The sequence below is a fragment of the Aquarana catesbeiana genome, linkage group LG05 (assembly GCF_042186555.1).
Source record: "Aquarana catesbeiana isolate 2022-GZ linkage group LG05, ASM4218655v1, whole genome shotgun sequence".
NCBI lineage: Eukaryota > Metazoa > Chordata > Amphibia > Anura > Ranidae > Aquarana > Aquarana catesbeiana.
In genome coordinates this window covers 399,108,609-399,128,795 of record NC_133328.1, presented here as the reverse complement: position 1 = coordinate 399,128,795, position 20,187 = coordinate 399,108,609, and the positions used below count along the sequence as shown (strand labels likewise).

At 41.6% G+C, this 20,187-nt stretch overlaps 1 protein-coding gene across 5 annotated transcripts in view; it reads left to right on the top strand.

The window, feature by feature from the left end:
* Nucleotides 1–20,187, top strand: part of KIF13A (kinesin family member 13A) — a 322,375-nt gene that overhangs the window by 288,493 nt on the left and 13,695 nt on the right. For 3 of the 5 annotated variants that reach the window (XM_073631117.1, XM_073631116.1, XM_073631120.1), the window contains 5 exons: nucleotides 8,433–8,506; nucleotides 8,739–8,786; nucleotides 13,047–13,155; nucleotides 15,896–16,047; nucleotides 18,929–19,033. In XM_073631117.1, the coding sequence (XP_073487218.1) occupies nucleotides 8,433–8,506; nucleotides 8,739–8,786; nucleotides 13,047–13,155; nucleotides 15,896–16,047; nucleotides 18,929–19,033 (488 nt within the window). The remainder of the gene's footprint in view (nucleotides 1–8,432; nucleotides 8,507–8,738; nucleotides 8,787–13,046; nucleotides 13,156–15,895; nucleotides 16,048–18,928; nucleotides 19,034–20,187) is intronic. The other 2 variants (XM_073631119.1, XM_073631118.1) reach the window with 1 other exon arrangement.

Here is a 20,187-nt window from a genome sequence, read left to right as displayed (position 1 = left end):
TGGTATATTGCTGCCATGATGCAGGCATACCCAGGGGTCGTCCGGGATTTTCTTGTTGGTTATCAGGTATGTGGCCTCTCGCACCTCCTTCCAGAATTTTTTTTTTTTTAACTTCCCCACACCCCCTCCCACAGAGCTGCGAGGTCTCATCCTGCATTTTATGTGCTAAGTCCGGGGTAATGTACATTCTGGCCATAACTCTATAGTTCATTTCCGCAATCCTATAGTTTACTGACGTGCCATTTACTCTACTCAGGATTCTCCTTGCCTCGTTGTCACTGATCTTATTTCCTAATTCCTCCTCCCATTTCCAGAGAAATCTTGGTCGCCCTGTCTCTCCCATTTCTATCAGGCTTCTGTATATCCTTGACATTCCTCCCCTCCTGCTTTTCTTTATGAGTGCTTTCTCAAGGGGGTAGAGATCTTCTATTGATCTAATTGGCTGCGGGAGTGACTCCACAAAGTGTTTGAGCTGCCTGTATTTCCAGCTATCCATCACCAGCCGGGTTTCTCTTACTTTGAGATCCTGGTAGGTACATAATGTTCCCTGGCTGGTAATATCCTTAAGTTGGACCTCCTCACTCAGGATCCATCTTGCAGCCACGTCTTCCCTCCCCGGCGGGAAGTAATCTGTGCCCTTAAGCGGGACTAGCGGCGAGTTATATTTCCACCTCTCTCTAATGTGAATTTTATCCCAAGTGTTTAAAACGTGTTTCGTAATATCAAATGTTTTTGTGTTTAATTTTCTGACGTGTGGTGGTATCCAAATATTTTTTCCCAGGTCTAACCCGCTCCTTATATTCTCTATTTTCACCCATTGCTTATCCTTATTATTATTGATCCAATCTGGTATACGTGATAAAATTGCAGCTGTGTAATATTTTTTGATGTCTGGTGCTCCCCAACCCCCCCTCTTCTTACTACTCGCTAATTGTGCGTATTTTACTCGTGACTTCTTCCCTCTCCATATAAATTTTAGAAAAAGTGTGTGCATTTTATTCAGGAAACTCTGTGTGATTGCCAGTGGTAGCATTTGAATTTTGTATATGATTTTGGGCAGGATTGACATTTTAAGTAGATTTATTCTACCGCCCCATGATAGTCTATTCCGCGGGACTCTATTTAGCTCTGCTCTAGTCTCATTAAGGAGGGTCATGAAATTGGCTTGAAACATTGCCTCTTTTGTTGATGTTATTATTACTCCCAGATAGCTCAGTTCCTTTACCCCCCATTTTAAAGGTATGCTCTTTTGGTAGGCCTTATCCCCCCCTTTATCTTCTACAACTTCCATTACTTCTGACTTAGTCGCGTTTACCCGGAAGTTTGATAGCTGCCCATAGTTTCTAAGGGCCGCTAGTATATTAGGGAGAGTAATCCTTGGACGGGTGACGTATAACAAGACGTCGTCTGCGAAGGCTGCTATTTTATATTCGTCTTCCCCAATTTTAATACCGCTGATGTCCGGGCTGTGTCTGATCGTAGCTAGCAGCGGCTCCAGAGTCAGCACGAACAGCAGCGGGGAAAGTGGACAACCCTGTCTGGTGCCATTTTTCAACTCAATGGTCCCTGACAAGGTACCATTGATTTTAACTCTAGCCGTGGGATGAGTATATAGGGCCCTGATCTTTTTAATCATTTTGTTGCCGATCCCAAATTCCTCCAAAGTGTTCCACATGAAGCCCCAGTCTACCCTGTCGAATGCTTTTTCAGCATCAATCAACAGGAGTAGACCTGGGGCTCCCCTGTCCTTCATTATCTGAGTCACCATTAAAGTTTTGATACCGTTGTCTCTCCCTTCCCTCCCTGGTACGAATCCCACTTGGTCGGGGTGGATCACTTCTTTTATGACCCTTTTCAATCTATCTGCAAGGATCTTTGCATAGATCTTTGTATCTATGTTCAGAAGGGAAATGGGTCTATAGCCGGAACATGTGGTGCCATCCTTCCCCTCCTTCTTTATAACAGCTATATTCGCTTCTAATGCTTCCTTTCTCATCTCCCAATTTTCCCCGATCCCGTTAATGTATGAGCATAGTATAGGGAGTAGGGGTTCTTGCAGCTTTTTATAATAGAGGGCAGTCAGCCCGTCGGGTCCTGGGCTTTTCCCGTTTGGAATATCCTGGATGGCCCTCTTGACTTCCTGAAGGGTCACGGGGGCATCCAGCATGTTACTGTCCTCTTCCGTGATTTTTTTTAGGTTTGCCTCTTTTAGGAACATTTTACTGGCTTCATGCCTGTGTTTGACCTGTTCTTGAGTGCCGCTCGCTTTTATTGCATACAATGCCTCATAGAACTTTTGGAAAGTTTTAGCTATATCTTGCGTTTTATATTTAATTTCCCCTGAACTGTTCCTAATTCTTTCGATGTAATTACTTGTTTTCTTCTTTTTTAGGGTCCTTGCCAGGTGTCCGCCGGGCTTATTGCTATTTATGTACCTCTCTTTTTTGACCAAGTAATAAGTTTTGCGTGTTTCTTGTTCCAGGGATGTCCTCAACTCTTCTCTCTTTTGGAGTAGGGTCCTCCAAACCTCCCTCCCTCCTGATGTTTTATGTAGTTGCTCTAGTTTATAAATCTCTCTGGTCAGGGCGAGCCTTTGATTTTTCATTCTCTTATTTCTTTCCCCGCCTATCATCATAAAAATCCCCCTTATGTATGTTTTATGCGCTTCCCAGATTGTGGCCTCATTTACCTCACCGGGAACATTAATTTTAAAAAACCATTCTAGTTCCTCCTTTAGTCTTTTTAAGATAACGTTATCAGCTAAAAGATCCTCATTTAATCTCCATCCTGTGCCCTGTGCATCGGTTTCACCCATCTTTAAATGTATACTCACAGGCGCATGATCCGAGAAGGTCATATTACCAATGGCAGCCCCTGCGATTTCCTCCAGCATCCTGTGTTCTACCAGAAAAAAATCGAGTCTTGAGTACGTCCCATGCACGGGGGAGTAGTAGGTGTAGTCTCTTATGTCTCCCTGTTGTATCCTCCAGACATCCACTAGTTGGAGCTGGTGAAGTTTTTTTTTAAGTTTCTCCGGCCACCCTCCTCTTTTCCCCCGAACATGGGACGTACAATCTCTCTCGGGGTCTAGACATAGGTTGAAGTCTCCTCCCACAATTGCTCTCCCTGTCTTAAACGTCTCAAATTTGGTCAGTATGGCCATTACTGTTCTATAAGTGTTTTTGTTTGGTCCATAGATGTTCGCCAGGGAGTACTTCCATCCGTTAATTCTCCCTTTCAGGAAGAGATACCTCCCCTCCGGATCGGAAAGCCTCTCCTCTAGTTCGAATCTCGTTCCCCTGGCGAACCCTTTGGCCACTCCTCTTGCTCCCCTAATAGGTGAATCACTATAATACCATTCTGGGAATTCCCTGGAGTAAATGGTTTGATTCCTATTGGTACTAAGATGAGTCTCTTGCAACATTGCCACCTCAGCCTTCAAGAACTTTAATTCCCCCAAAATATTTGCACGTTTGACGCAGGCATTCAATCCCCTTACATTGTAAGAAATAATTTTTAAATTAGCAGGCATCTCTCTCTTCTATTTATGTTCAATTTTCTATAAGGCAGGCTCCTGATACTGTGGGTTGCGTTGGGCTCTCTCTTGCTCCCCTCCCCTCCCCCCCCCCATCGACCCCCCCCCACCCACCAAAACCCCACAGAGACCCTCCCTCCCTCCCCCTTCCCTTTCCCCAATTTTTGGGGGGTATAACAGGCCTTGACTTGGCCCTTGAACTATAACCGTGGCTCTCCACCACCACTCGGCCCCCCGGTTGTCCCCCAGAGATTGAGCTCGGTGCGGGGTTTGGTCGCAACCTCAGGACTCCGTTTCTTGTACAGGAGCTATCAGCCTCAGCATTCCCTCCCCCATGCCTCTCACCCTCCCCCCCCGTCCCGGTCACCTCCCCTCCACCATCCTCCACCAGCCCCATGGTCTACTATATCATCGCTGGATAGGCTGTTTGTACATCTATACATAAACATCTGTTTTTCCTTATTCCTGTTTCTTTCTCCCTTTTTCCTATTTTTTTTTTTTTCCCCTTTTTTTTTTTTTCTTTCCATTTACAGGTATACTACAGATTTCAAACGGGTCTCCAAGTAGGTATTTCCCCTATTGGGTCGTGGTTGGTATTTTTCTCCCACCAACCCGGGATGTCCGCCAGAGGGATTTCTAGATGTTCGCAGAATTTTTGTGTTTCTTCAGGGAATCTTAGCACGGCCTTTCGGCCTTCTTTGCGTCCGATCAGGCAGGCTGGGAAGCCCCAGGAGTATTGGACTCCATGCGCTTTCAAAGTCGCCAGGAGAGGTTTCTGGATTCTTCTCCTGTTGAGAGTCTCTGCTGCAAGGTCTTGGAAGATTTGTAGGTTTGTATCTTTATACTTAGCCTGGAGGTTTCTCTTTAAGTTGGAGGTTATTTGTTCTTTATCCGCAAAATTGTGGAATCGCACGATGACATCTCGTGGTGGGTCTCCTCTGACATCGGATGTTTCCTTATTCTGTGCACCCTATCCACTTTCAGCTTTCAGCTGGCTTCCATTGGGTTCATCAAATCGTTGAAAATTTCTTCCATTTTAAGCGGGAGGTTCTCTATTCCATCTTGTGGTTCCGGGAAACCTCTAATTCCGGAGGTTCTTTCTTCTGTTGTGATTTTCTTGGTCCTCCAATCTGTATTTGATATTTCTATGTTCGACCTGCATTGTTTCCATCTGGTGTTTCATTTTTTGAATTTCGGCTCCTTGTGTTCCCACGATGGATTCCGCCTCTTCCACTCTTTTCAGTAGGTGGCTCATATTTTCGTGAACAATATTGAGGCCTCCAGCCTAGCGAACATCTCTGCTGTTTCTTCCTTCGTGGGAAGTATTCTGCCCTGCTGGGGTTCGCCTGACAGTTCCTCTTCTATATCTTGACCTGTGGGTCTTGTATCCCCTTCAGCCATTTGTCTTCTTGTTCCCGTTTTGCCTGCACGATCCGGTGTCTTATTTTTTGTGCCTGTCGCCACTGTTGCCGCTGTAGCCCCTGTTGATTCACTCGGACTTTCTTTGCTACCATCATTCGTCATGTATCTCCTAATTGTGCCTGGACTTGAACTAGTCCGGGGTGGATTTACCGTATTCCCTCTGGTTGACTTGCCCCTCATTTCCCTGTTTCTTCTGGCCCCTATAGGGGTAGGCCAATGGAATATGCTGATCCTGAAGGTGAGGGATTCCCCGGGAGTTACCCCAAAATGATGTTATCTGTGCAACTGATTTCTTGTTGATTGTTTACGTGATTCCTCTCTAATCGCTCGAGAGTGTATTCGCTACCTCTCAAGAGGCTTCTTCCCGTTTGTACTACTTTTGCATTTCTACCTGGGATTCCAATCTTGGGGGTCTACTACTAGGCTGATTGTGCTTTATATTTGATACAGTCACAAAAGAAGATAAGGAGATACAGTCGTATACTCAGGGATGTATGCCACTATTCCACCCCCGAGTGTAGTCCCGGATATAACCGGATGTGAAGGACTCTGGGGGCACCAATATTTTTGTGGGTTCGTCCTTAACTCCCCCCAGCCTTCATATCTACCCCTCTTTCAGTTATGTCCTAATTGAGACCAATTATTTAACACTGAGTAGACAGTATTTGTAAAATGATTTCAGTCACTAGGTGTTACATGGTATTACAGATAGAGTCATGATTTGAGGCACCAAACCTTTCAGAGATAGGGAGGTAAAGATATCCAACCAGCTGTAAATCACATTATGGAAGTTACTTACCCTCCTAGTGGGTTTAGCATTTTGCAGAGTCTTACCCTTCCTGGCTCCCTAAACCTCCTGGAAGCTTCCCGCTGTGCTTAGATTCCCACTTACTTGCTTGGCCGTTACAATCTTCAATTCCTGCTACATGGACTTCAGCAGCTCTTCCAGTGATTTTTCCACCGCTGGTGGAGCTCGCTTCCTAAAAGCTGGTTACTTTATCTCCGGGGGGGGGGGTGGAGCGGCATACCCGACATACCCGGCTTCAGACCCGACTGTGAACTTCTTTTGATGTTGTTGCTGTTTCCAAGAGCCGCGGCACGGGGGTACCGCTTCCACCGCCCTCTTCCCTGCCTTCGGTCTCGGGAGCTGGGGAGGATGCCGAAGGAGAGGGGGGTGACAGGGGGATGACACCGCGTGCACCGCGCAGCACGCCAAGATGAGGGGGGGGAGAGGCTAGTGTTCGTTCCGTGAGCGCTTCGTCTGCATCACGGCTTGAGGGACGCCGAGCTGCCGCCTCGCATCTCTAGCGATCCGTCCTCGCCCACATCCGGCTCCTCCCTCCCAGAAAGCGAAAGGGGCCTAACTTTAAGCCCTGTCAAGCGCAGCGTATTTCAGCCTGCTGTAGACTTTGACAGGCTACAAGCAGCAGGGCTGGATGCTACACCTGTGCTTCCCGGGTGTTCTAAAATGCCAGGATTGAATGCACATAGGCTAAACGTCTAGTGTGCAAGGAGCCTTAGACAGAAAAGGCTGATGTTTTGAGGTCTGAAATTGATATTTCCTGTCTCTATTTGCAAGTTACCTAGTTAAATAAGTTTAAAAAGACCAAGTTCAGATTCCTCCCTTGTGGCAATATGTTGACATTTTCTTTTCTTTTTTTTGTATTTGATGTCACCTGTAATGTGGATGTAAAAGAACAAGATAGATCAAATTTTATGTTAGTTCGGAAGTAAATGTGAATCCCCTTTTTGGGTAGATTAGCTAACATTTTAAAATGAATTGTTCAGTTGTTTTGGGTACATTTTATTAACGCATCAGTATTATACTTTAGTAGTGCCAAGGCAGGATTACCTTGAGCAAATGATTTCCATTGACAGGGGAGATCAATGTTCATATGGGTTTAAACTTACCCTTTACCAGATTTCATATGGCATATTATCTTGGGTTTTGGTTATGTGAGCATTACTTGAGGGAGTTTTATAAGAGTTTTTGGTCCTGGAAAGAGAAGTATTTTAGCTGTTCTTGTTAACTGCTATAAGCTAATAGAGTTGACCTTATAGCTGGGCAAATAAAAGTATGCACAAGCTTTGCTCAATTTACTACAAATACTTACAATATACCCTGCAAATAAAGGTAGAAATGGACTGTGTTAATGACATAACAAACTCCACAGGGAGTTAAATTAAATAACCTTCGAGAACACATGAAGAAGACCAGCTGGACAAGCCCCTATCCAATATCTATATGGCACTTCTTTCATCAGTCCATTTTGGTCTGGAGAGTTTATTTCTCTGCATGGCAAGAAGATTATCCAGAACTGGACACGGAGGACTGGGAGGATGTCTGGGAGTACCCCCATTTACAATCAATTGCAGTTTGAGACCATTTTATTCAGTATAATTGACTCCATCGCATTTATTTAACTCCCCTTAAAATGAGTAAATCTATCCTGGGGCTTCTGGCCAATGTTGGAAGTGTGGTAGCAATGATGCAGACTTCCGTCATATGCTATAGTCCTACCCCAATTTGCAATCTTTCTGAGTACAGTAATTCAGTTTATAACTTCTCTAACTACTATCACAATCCCCCAAACAGTCTCGGTCTGTTTACTGGGATTTGTGGTTCCCTTGGCACACCGCAGGGCAACCATAACCCTACTAGGGTTCTATGCTCAAAAAGCAATTATTTTAAAATGGAAACAACCTGTGGAACCCTCCATAAATTTTTGGAAACCCTTAGTTAATGCAGCTGTACCTCTATACAAAGCAACTTACATTTCCCGTTGATGCCTGAGTAAATTTGACAAAATTTGGAACATATGGCTAGAATCTCCAACCACATATGCTGAACAATGATGGGTGGTTGGGTGGGAAGTGACTTACATACCTCTATAAATTAGACATTTAGATAATTATCTTTTATTAAAGTTCTGCTAGCTTAAGACTTTATGCATGTATTTTCCAGTACACCTAATGCACCTTGTCCTTGTTTTGCAAAAGATTCATTGCATTGCTATAACACAACTTTTGTAAGAGCGAGCAGTAATGACTGGATGAACTCTTTTTTTACGCAGGTTTCAACCTGCAGGGTTCATTGTAGTAGTTGTGTTTTTCTCTTTTTCTTTTTGATTGTTTTGTGCTGTTTGAGCCAGGGAAAGCCCAAAGGCTCTGTACTGTACTACTTTTTCAGAAAAACAATAAAAAGTATTTAAAAAAAAAACACATGAAGTTGGAAAAAATAACTTAACATTGCAGCAAGATTCAAGTCATATATTTAGGGGGTCTGTTTATCGAACTGTTTTAGCTAGGATTCACACAACTTTACCCAAGATTCATACATTTTTCAATTAAGACTCGGTTAGAAAAATGTTTGAATCTGTGATGAAAGTTTTATGAATCTCGGGTAAAACATTGAACAATAGACCCCTTGTATAAACATAACATGTGTGTATGTTTACCCTCTGCTTTTAGGCAGTGACAGTAAAGGAAGCCATTGCAAACAAAACAAAGCACATTCGGAGAAGCTTGAGCACACCCAACATGCACAATGTAAGTAACGCCACTTTGCTTTCCTTTGCTTTTAGTTTGTAGTATATTAATTTAATATTTTGGCATAGGAAATGTTTTGACTATGTTTATAAATAATATGACTTCAATCAGGAACAGTAATTTAAAACATCAATATACACTTTCTTAGAAATGCTCATAACTTGTAACATGAGCATATGTATTTCATATTCGCATGTGTGTTTTGTCATTTATTTATTTTTATTTTTTTAAGGTTTCTTCTAGCCGCCTGGATTTGTCTGGCTTTGAAGAAGATGACAAGGTAAATAAAATTGCTCTGGACAAAGTATAAGGGCCCTTTCACCCGGGCTGTCCGATCAGGTCTGCCTGTCAGGTTCTCAGACAGGCCTGATCAGACCCTCCAGTCTTCTCTATGCAGCGGCAGATGTCAGCGGACACGTGTCCGCTAACACCCACCGCCATCCGATCTGATCCTGCCCGCAAAAAACAGATGGATGGTGGTCCTATTTTCCACCTGTCCAGCTGATTTCCCCATAGAGGAGAGCAGGACTGTGTCCATGTCCGCACTGCACAGCGGAGCGATCCCCGCTGAGCAAGTGGAATCCTCTACATGGAGGCACCCATGTGAAAGGGGCCTACAGGTACCTACAGACATTAGAGAATGTTTACCCAACCCAGCCATTAAGTAGATCTAAACCTTATCACTAAAATCTCATATAGACGTAACATATTAATTTAATTTCACAGTTGGTTATCAGTGTTTTTAAATTTGCAGCTTTCATTAAAATATTATCTGATGATCCTGCTATTAAGGTTTCTGCACTTCCTCTTATGGAGTAACAACTGTTTCCTAATTGTGCTCCTGCATTGTTACCCTGCTACATGCACCCCTGATGAAGACTATAAGCACCCTTGCTGTCAGTCAACCACCCCTGCTGCGATACATTGCATGGAAACAGTTCACTATTGTCACTATCAAAAAGCTGTTCCAGAGCAATTATGTGCAGCTGGCACTGTAGTGAATGCAAAAAAATAACAGATATTTGAGGTGCATTATGAAGCTAAATGTCAGTCAGTTGGGTTTATATCTACCTTAATGGTTGGATCATGGAATATTTGTAGACATTTCTTTGACCATGACTACCTTGCCAAGGTTGTATAAGAAAAATTGACTGTCCAGGATGGCTTTTCCCAGCCAATCACTGTTTATTTCTTGTGAGAAAGGCCACAAGCTGCAGCAATACCCTTCCTTTTCCATTGGTGAAAACCAGCAATTTCATCCCATGGAAATCTGTATGTGTATAAAAAGATCTTTTGTTACAAATATCAGTCATTGGTTGAGCCATTCGATATACCAATTTTGTAGTTTATACGAGTATTAACATCATTGTAAAATTACAGTTTTATAAATTATATAATGTTTGAAAGTAATTTAACCGCTTCAATACCGGACACTTTTACTCCCTTCCTACTCAGACCAATTTTCAGATTTCAACGCTGTCACACTTTAAATGACAATTGCGCAGTCATGCAACACTGTACCCATATGATTTATTGTTTTTTTTTCACACAAATAGAGCTTTCTTTCAGTGTTATTTAATCACTCTGGGTTTTTTATTTTTTGCTAAATAACCAAAAAAAAGTCTGAAAATTTTGTAAAACAAAACCTGCGTTTCTGTTATAATATTTTGCAGACAATTAATCTTTCTTCATAAATTTAGGCCAAAATGTATACTGCTACATTTCTTTGAAAATAACCCAAATCGGTGTATATTACTCAGTCTGTAGGAAAGTTATAGAGTCCATAAACTATATATATCTGAAAATCGATCAATCCTGATGTACTAACAGCCTATCTAATTTCTTGAGGCCCAATTGGTCACAGCGATCACATGGTACCGGCAGCGGGCTGGTACAGTAATCTGTCATCGGCTGTGTCCCGTGGACACATCGGGTCACAGATTGTGCCGGAGCGCGGCCCATAATGCGATCCTGGGAAGACGTCATATGATGTCCTCCCAGAATACCAGGGCTCCCACTCGGCTGTCCTATTACAAAAGGCCGGGCGGGAAGAGGTTAAATAACAGATTCTTAGAGAAGGTATAAGCCTATTTAGTGCCAACATCCTGAGTTACAGTATTGGGAAAAAAAGACTGTATTGCTGTAGTTTAGTGGTACTTCACAGATATACAGTAGTACAGAACTTTTTTTTTAAATCTACTTTTAAAAATGTTATTCTGCTTAAATCCTGTTCAGAAAATTAATTAAAAATCGGGGGTCAAAAACAGCCCCATGTTGTATATTACACACAAATCAACGCATCACATTCCTCTTCAGCTCATTGGTAAGCTAACTTGTTTCCAAAGACAAGGAAAAGTATGTGAACCCATTGGAAGTTACTGGTTTTCTGCAGTAATTTGCAAAAAATGTGATCTGATCCTCATCCTAAACAATCAACAAGCACAGTGTGCATATGCTGATAAAACACAAACAATTCTAATTTCTTGTGTCTTTATTGAACACACCCAATTAACATTCACAGTGCTGGAGGAAAAAGTAAGTAAACCCATAGTCTAATTACTTCAACGAAAGCTAATTGGAGTCAGTAATTTTCACACCTGGAGTTCAATAATAAAATGAGTTTGTAGTTGTGGTTTGAGCTACTTTGATTGATAAAAGACACTCAAACATTTTAAGATTTAACCATGCCACACAAAAAGGAGCTCTCCAAAGACATATGATCAAGAGTAGCTGATCTGCATAAGGCTGGAATTAAGCACTCAGCGGAGATGATGCCCAAGGCACAAAGCAGAATCCTAAATGAACGAAAGAAGAACCCAAAAAATAAACCGCTAAAGGCTCAAAGACATCATTGGAACTGGCAAAAAATCCTGTTCATGAGTCTGCCATATTTAAGTCGTTGAGCAGACAGGGTGTCCTTGGCAGAACACCACAGCGAAAGCTGCTGCTGTCCAAAAAAAAACAAAAAACATTGCTGCATGCCTGAAGCTTGCCAAAGAGCACCTTGACAAACTGCAGCTCTACTGGGAAAATGTTTTGTGGACTGAAGAAACAAAAATTGTATTGTTTAAGAGGAAGACTCGGAACTAAGTAGGACGCAAAAAGGGCACAGCTTACTGACATAAAAATATCATCCCAACGGTGAAGGGTGGAGGGAACATCATGATATGGGCTTGCTTTGCTGCCTCAGGGCCTGTACCACTTGCCATTCCCAAGTTTACCAAAAATATTCTACAAAAGAATGTCAGGGTGGCTGTATGCCAGCCGAAGCTTAGGAAAAGTTGTGTGATGCAGCAGAACAATGACCCTAAGCATTGAATAAATCCACCACAGCCTGTCTTCAAAAAAAGAAAATCCGCCTTTTGCAGTGGCCCAGTCAGAGCCCAGACCTTAACCCCATAGAGAGCCATTCACACCAGACTTCCTACAAATGTGTATTAGCTCAAGCAAAAATTCCTCCTGAACATTCTGCAGGTTTGTTTCAGAGCTACTAAAAAGTAATTGCTACCAAAGGAGGTTCGACCAGCAATTAACACCAAGAGATCACTTATTTTTTCCTCCTGAATGTTTAATGGGTGTGTTCAATAAAGACACAAAACATAAGAATTGTTTGTGTGTCATCAGGTTAAGCACGTTATTTTGGTCTCTTTTGGGACTTAGATGAGGATCAGATCACATTTTATGGCAAATTGCTATAGAAAACCAGTTAATTCCAAGGGGTTCACATACCTTGTCTTGCCACTGTAAACAATCTGATTTATCAGGCGTTATTAGGAGGAGATGGGGTTCTGATGCCCAAAATCAAAGCTCTGGCAGAAAGAGCCCAGATGCCTCATAAGGAGTGCAGGCTGCATAAACAAAGAAGTCCCAACTCTAAGGGATCCTTGCCATCACCCCTATATGCCAAAGAGCATGAGGGTCATGTCTTGGTGAAGCAGGCTGTTGATCTGGTAAATACATTGTTGCCTTTTTGGCAACTCTTGTTCAAAACTGCAAGGATGTGATACAGCACATGTAAAGATTTTGTTTTTATAAATGAGCTTTCGGGAAAATTTGGGCCTACTAGAAAAACTGTGGGTAATACTGACATATTTATGTATGTGCAATATACAAAATGGATCTGTTTTTAACTTTTGAATTGTCTCCACTGGTTTTAAAAGGAGAATTTTTCAAATCTGTGTAGTACCACTAAAGTCCTGCGTTCGCCTTTTTTTGCTAATACTAAATTTAAAGGAATGGTAATATATGCTCTTGTATATAGACTGTCCTAAAATAAAACTAACTAAAACAAATAAAAAAAAAGATTGCTGCGGTGGCCCGACATATAGTTTGTATACAAAGAATAAACTGACAGGCATGTCTTGAAATGATAGAACTGCATTAAATTTTAACATTAGGTTAAAATACTTTTAACCAGGTTTTTGCTAGTAAAAAATGAATGCATGATGAGATAAAGACACAAGCTTCAGTAGTGATAAATGAATAGCATAATGCAAAGCAAAATAATTGGCTGCATGTTAACATTGGTATGTTTAAACAGGGATGGTCAGAAAACCAGCTAGATGTGTCTGACTACTCTTCCAGCTATAAAGATGTATCAGGCTGTGGACGTCAGCTTACTGAATCTCCTAGAAGAAGCAATGGTGGAGGTATGCTTTTTGTTGCATGTTTCATTACAGTCTTTGAAAACAGTGTTCAATGTGGGGAGATCACTCAAAAATTTAACCTTGTACATGGTTAAGTTAGACAGCAATTTTATTATGTGAATGGTAAGTTACTTTGAGAAGTAATCGCCTTTCATGTATGACCTGGAGAGATGTGATACTTGTATAAGCCTGTATCACTGCAAAAACAGTGCTTGTGATTCTCAAAGCTTGTTTGGCTGTACTTCTCATGTGAATCACAGGAGTGCAGACCCCTTTGCACTCCTGTGACCCGTTTTTCAGCAGGCAGCAGGCTGAAGCCCGCGGTCAGCTGACGTCACATATGGTCAGGATCCATCCACATGCCTGGCCCGGCACCCAGCTCAGCCTCTCGGCAAGCCACTGAGAGCCTGAGGCGGATGATTCCGCCACCTCCACAGCCCATCGATCACGGTGAGCGTGGGGTGGGGCAGAGCAGAGAGACGCTCTCTGCTCAGGGAGCACTGATACCTGAGTGATCAGCAGTATTTGATTGCTCGGTTCTCAGCCTTAGAGCCAGCGGGGGGCAAATGCAGTATTGGACTGATGGTGCAGCCACCTACAGTGAGGGAAAAAAGTATTTGATCCCCTGATGATTTTGTACGTTTGCCCACTGACAAAGAAATGATCATTCTATAATTTTAATGGTAGGTTTACTTTAACAGTGAGAGACAGAACAACAACAAATAAAATTCAGAAAAATGCATTTTAATGAGTGAAATAAGTATATGACCCCTTTGCAAAACATGACTTAGTACTTGGTGGCAAAACCCTTGTTGGCAATCACAGAGGTCAGACGTTTCTTGTAGTTGGCCACAACCTTTGCACACATCTCAGGAGGAATTTTGTCTCACTTCTCTTTGCTCCAAGTCATTAAAGAGGAACTGCAGTCTGCTCACATAATTTATAATAAAAACATCTTTGCCATTCTAAAGCTTTCCTCCAACCACTTTGCATATTATGTTATATACTTGCCAAATATGCTGCAGAAATCTCCCGCCACTGAGTCTGGCTGCAATAATTTTAACTGTGGGCAGGTGAAGCTGCTGCCTGTTCACTTCCTGGATTTATACAGACACACAGAGGCAAACCTCCAGCTCTGCAGCTCTCATTGGCCCTCCTATGACCCATATCCCCTCCCGTCCTGGCAAACTCTCATGGGAGTGAGAGAAAGAGCTGTGCATGATGTAATTTGCCTAGGCTGTTTTCCAGACAAGAAACAGGAAGTGGGCTGTATAAGGTATTTACTGGCAGAGAAAAAATGTTTTACTTTCCAAAGTTAAAAAAACAAGGGCAGAAGATTTAATAGATGGAAAGATGAAACAAATACTGAAGTTCCACTTTAAGGTTTCGAGGCTGACATTTGGTAACTCAAACCTTCAGCTCCCTCCACAAATTTTCTATTGGAATAAGGTCTGGAGACTGGCAAGGCCACTCCAGGACCTTAATGTGCTTCTTCTTGAGCCACTCCTTTGTTGCCTTGACCATGTGTTTTGGGTCATTGTCATGCTGGATACCCATCCACGACCCATTTTCAATAGGCTGGCTGAGGGAAGGAGGTTCTCACCCAAGATTTGACGGTGCATGGCCCCGTCCATTGTCACTTTTGATCCAGTGAAGTTGTCCTGTACCCTTAGCAGAAAAGCAACCCCAAAGCATAAAAAAAGCATGGTCTCCCCCTCCATGTTTGATGGTGGGGATGGTGTTCTTAGGGTCATAGGCAGCATTTCTCCTCCTCCAAACAAGTTGAGTTGATGCCAAAAAGCTCAACTTCAGATGGGCCTGTACATGTGCTTTCTTGAGCAGGGGGCAATTGCAGGCTTGCAGGATTTCAGTCCTTCACGGTGTAGTGTGTTACCAATTGTTTTCTTGGTGACTATGGTCCCAGCTGCCTTGAGTTCATTGACAAGATACTCCTGTGTAGTTCTGGGCTGATTCCTCACCGTTCTCATGATCATTGAAACTCCATGAGGTGAGATTTTGCATTGAGCCCCAGACCAAGGGAGATTGACAGTTATTTTGTGTTACTTCCATTTGCGAATAATCACACCAACTGTTGTCACCCTTTTCACCAAGCTGCTTGGCAATGGTCTTGTAGCCCATTCCAGCCTTGTGTAGGTCTACAATCTTGTCCCTGACATCCTTGGACAGCTCTTTGGTCTTGGCCATGGTGGAGAGATTGGAATCTGATTGATTAATTCCTTCTGTGGACAGGTGTCTTTTTAAAACAGGTAACAAGCTGAGATTAGGAGCACTCTTTAAGAGAGTGCTCCTAATCTCCGCTCATTAATTGTATAGAAGACACCTGGGAGCCAGAAATCTTGCTGATTGATAGGGGATCAAATACTTATTTCACTCATTAAAATGCAAATCAATTTAAAACTTTTTTGAAATGCATTTTTCTGGATATTTTTGTTCTATTTCTCACTGTTAAAATAAACCTACCATTAAAATTATAGACTGATCATTTCTTTTTCGGTGGGCAAACATACAAAATCAGCAGGGGATCAAATATTTTTTTCTCTCACTGTAGGTAAGTATGATTAAAAAAAAAAATAAGTCCCATACTTCTATAACAGTCATCTTTTGTCTTCATTTATTTGACAGCCTTTACATTTCCTTGAAGTCTAATTTTCTAACCCATGTTTAAAAATCTTGAAAGTTTACCAGATTTTTCTCTTATCTACTTTTTTTTATTTTTCTTTAGGTGGAACCCCAGAAAGTCCACAAGCCTTAGTGACGGGGTCATTCAAAACTTTTTCACCGCAGCCACCAAAATTTTTTAAGCCGTTAATGCCTGTGAAAGAGGAACATAAAAGAAAAACCCCTATTGAAACTCAGCCATTGCTTGGTCAAGAGGTACAGACACAAAAGACTTCTTTTAATTATTTGACAGTTTCTGGTGTTTTTAAAACGGAAATAAACCCTTCTTTTCCTTTTTCTGCTGAGGGTGGTGCCATCTCTAGCCTCTGTTTATATCTGCAGTTGCAATGGTGCTGCATACAAGTCTAGCCATGGCACTACCATTTGAGGACGAGATCCGTTGACAGCTGACATAAGCACACTGGCATTGTGACCATTATCGCCAGAGGCATGCCCTAAATTTAACAAACACTGCAAATGCACTAGTAGACACAATGTAAATGAAGACACAGAAAACAACATTGGTATGTTTGCTTAAAGATTTAGTAAGATTTACTGAACATTTCTAAAGCCAGCCATAGACTGTTTGAATCTCTGCTGAACCGGCCAAGATTTGAACCATCGATCGATCAACTTGGGTACAACCAGCCTGCCAGATTTTACATGTGATTATCGCTAGCGGCTGTTATAGCTGCTAGCAATAATCGCTGTGTTCTCCCAGCGGGGACGGCTTCCCCCGCCCCCACCAGGAGAACATAATGGTTTGGCGGGAGAGATTCCCCTGTCAACACTATCTGTGGTTGCATTAAAAAAATGTGTTCCATATGGCCGGCTTCACTTGAGCTTTCTTTTGGGAAATAGTTTAACTGTTGGGTTTAGTTCCACTTTAACAAAATAAAATGGTATTGATTGAATATTTCTTATATATTGAGGTAACATACTTGACATATGATTCCTGCTGCCATTAGAGGTCTTGCATGTTCCATCTGGACAAAACAGTTCATTCTTTTGCTTGACAGTCCTGAGTTTTGGGGGCTAAAACGGTTCAGGAGTCTACAAAAAGTATGTGATATGGGCAAATCTCTGTATCATTGGGATGCTTCTTAACATACTTTTGGTTAGTTACAACAAGATCTATTTCATCTCAAACTTTGATTTAATAATGGGGATGGTGTTATTTGTACATGTAAACATTTTTTTTCTGGAGGCAGTATTAAAGAGGTGAGTATGTTGAATGAAGTCCAGATCCAGGCTGTTTAGGACCTATTCAGACTTGTATTATTATTATACAGCGCCAACAGTTTGCACAGCGCTTAACAAAATAAAGGCAGACATTACAGTTACATTACAATTTGGTAATGCAATAATGCCCCTATTAATGCATGTTACTGCAATGCACCTGATGTGTGTGATGCATTGCGATTCTATTGATTGTTAATAGCACCCCAAAAGGAATCTGCAGTGCATCACATACCATGCATTGTGGTGCATTGCGTTAATAAAAAAGGGTCAGGTGCGTTATTTCACCTGTTGCTCTGAATGAGCTGCATGGGCTATCTTAAAGTAAAACATGTTAACACAGCATGGTGAATCGGAATAGCCCTTTAATTGCGTGTTCCAATCGCATGGGAAGCAATGGGAAGCAACCTTCATTCAGTACAGTGGATTTTAGGCTTTTTCATATTAGAGATGCAGTATGTACAGTATGTGTGGGAACAGGTTCCATAAGGTGAATTGTAAGGTATCCATAAACTGTAATATTCAGGCAATTTTAACTTTTGTTTGCCACCAAATAGTTTCTAATATCACTGCAAAATGTCTGAAATTGCTTGAAACCTGCTGTGCATGCTAACATATTGCTTTCACACTGATCCGCAGCAAAAACACAGTAAAACACATTCCCTTTTTTCTGCGATTTTACCACAATTGTGGTGCGTTTTTCACAGGGCATATGATTTAAAAAGCGCATTCAAAAATGCATTTTTGATGCACGCATTTTTCATCCATTATTGCCGTATATTTAATGCATTTCAGTGGGCACCAAAAATGCGGCAAACAGGATTTTTTACACCACAACAGAAGTGCAAGGCCCCATTGTGAACACATACATAGAATTTAAAGGGAAGCATTTTTCTTGAGCCTTTCTGGCGCTTTTTTTTTAACACCGAAGCACTTCAAAAAGTTCTCAGTATGAAAGCAGTCTAATGCCACGTACACACGATCGAATTTTCCGACGGGAAATGTTGGATGTGAGCTTGTTGGTGGTAAGTCCAACTGTGTGTATGCTCCATTGGACATTTGTTGGCGGACTTTCCGCCAACAAATGTTGGCTAGCAGGTTCTCAAATTTTCCGCCAACAAATGTTTGTTGTCGGACTTTCCGACACAAGTCCGTCGCACAAAAGTCCACGCATGCTCGGAATCAAGTACGAGACGGAACTGCTCGGTCTTCTAAAACTAGCGTTTGTAATGAAGATATCATGTACGTCTTGTACGTCACTACGTTCGTACTTGTTGGCCAACATTTGTGTGACCGTGTGTATGCAAGACAAGTTGGAGCCAACACCCTTCGAACAAAAATCCACGGTTTTGTTGTCGGAAAGTCCAATCATGTGTACGGGGCATAAGAGTGGAAGAGACGTTAGTTGGTAAGGCTAATTTTCTTTCTGATTTCCTTACTGGTGGTACTGGCCATTGAGCTGCCTCAATATTAGGCATACAGATTTTTTTTATTTTATCAATTTTTTATTGCAAGACAACAAGGTAAAGCATCATTTAAAAAAAAAAACAAAATGCACAAAGTGCATACATTATGAGTCCAGCTTTTTTCTTATTATTAATTTTCTGATTATGACATGTAGTCATTTAAATGTGCACGTGCATTCAGTGGAATGCTTACTTGCATGACACAACAGGACTCGTAATAGTTATCTTTGCACTGTTTGTTGCATGCATTTTGCATATTCTGTAACTATGTTTTGCATGTTTCACTTATATTTTCAGTTTTTGTTTATACCCTGCATTGTTTACTCACCAGCCATTGTCTGTTTCACATGATGTTTTGTGTTGTGATGTGTTATATGTCTTAACCTTTACAGAGCATGCCTTCACCTCTGACAAATAACACTGGCACTGCTGTGCCCTCTGGAGCTAATACCAGCTGCATGCCAGTAGATACCAATATTAGTCATGAAGATACCATTGTAAGTTTGCATTTTTGTTATTGTTCATAATAGGCTCACACGTATTTTAGAATGCTTTGCAGTAATTTTTGTTATCCATTCTAAGTTGCTAGAGCTTTTGTCGTATGTGGATAGCACTGCTGTGTCTTGTTCAATTCCTCTAATATTAAAAACCTATGTACCTGCAACAATGAAAGAAGTATGCAGACTACGCTGTAATGATGTGGCTCAAAAATATTGAAGAAATTAAAAAATGTTTCAGGCAGTATACCTATTTCACAGAATACCCAATAAAATGTATTGAATTAAAGTAATTGTAAAAGGTGTGCTAGTAATTGCAGGTGGAATGTATGCATGCAGGGCTGTTATTAGCTGATATGTTTATGCATGTTTTTAACGAGCTAACAAGATCTGCTGCCTAATTGAATTCAGCCTTATATAGCCTTAACCTTTATGTCAGTTTACTTGTCTATTAAAACCGGATATTATTCTTGCTTGACATGACTAACAGGGTTAACATATTGACCTAGGTTTACGCATGCCTCCCAACTGTCCCTGATTTTGAGGGACTGTCCTTGATTTGGAACAAAGTCCTTCTGTCCCTCTTTCCTCCTCATGTGTCCCTCATTTTGGTCTGATCTATATAGTTGTATATACAATGCACTACTTATCTATCAAAAGTGTTTCCCAATGCTAAACCTTTCATTCTATTTCTAAATTGCTGCATCTGTAAACTCCAAAAGCCAAATAAAAGGAATAGTAATGATAAAATGGCACTTGCAGGTTTAACCAATCCATTTTTTTGTACAATTCTCCTTTAAGAGGGGGAGGCGTGTCAGGGGTGTGTTCTTTGCCTACATACTTTTGCTGATAGGTGTCCCTCATTCCCATCTCAGAAAGTTGGGAGGTATGGGTTTACTGCTTTCATTCAGTCAAATGTTGTACAAGAAAGTATAGTGCATTTTCAATGAGCATCTGATCTGAAATATTGAACTTTTAACATTAAAGAGACACTATTACCTTGCTATTACCCTACCTGTCTCTGCAATTGCCCTCTGTCTCCCTTTATACTTATGCCCTGCACACACGATAGGATTGTCCGACAACAAATGTTAGATGTGAGCTTGTTGTCGGAAAGTCTGACCGTGTGTATGCTCCATAGAACATTTGAACAT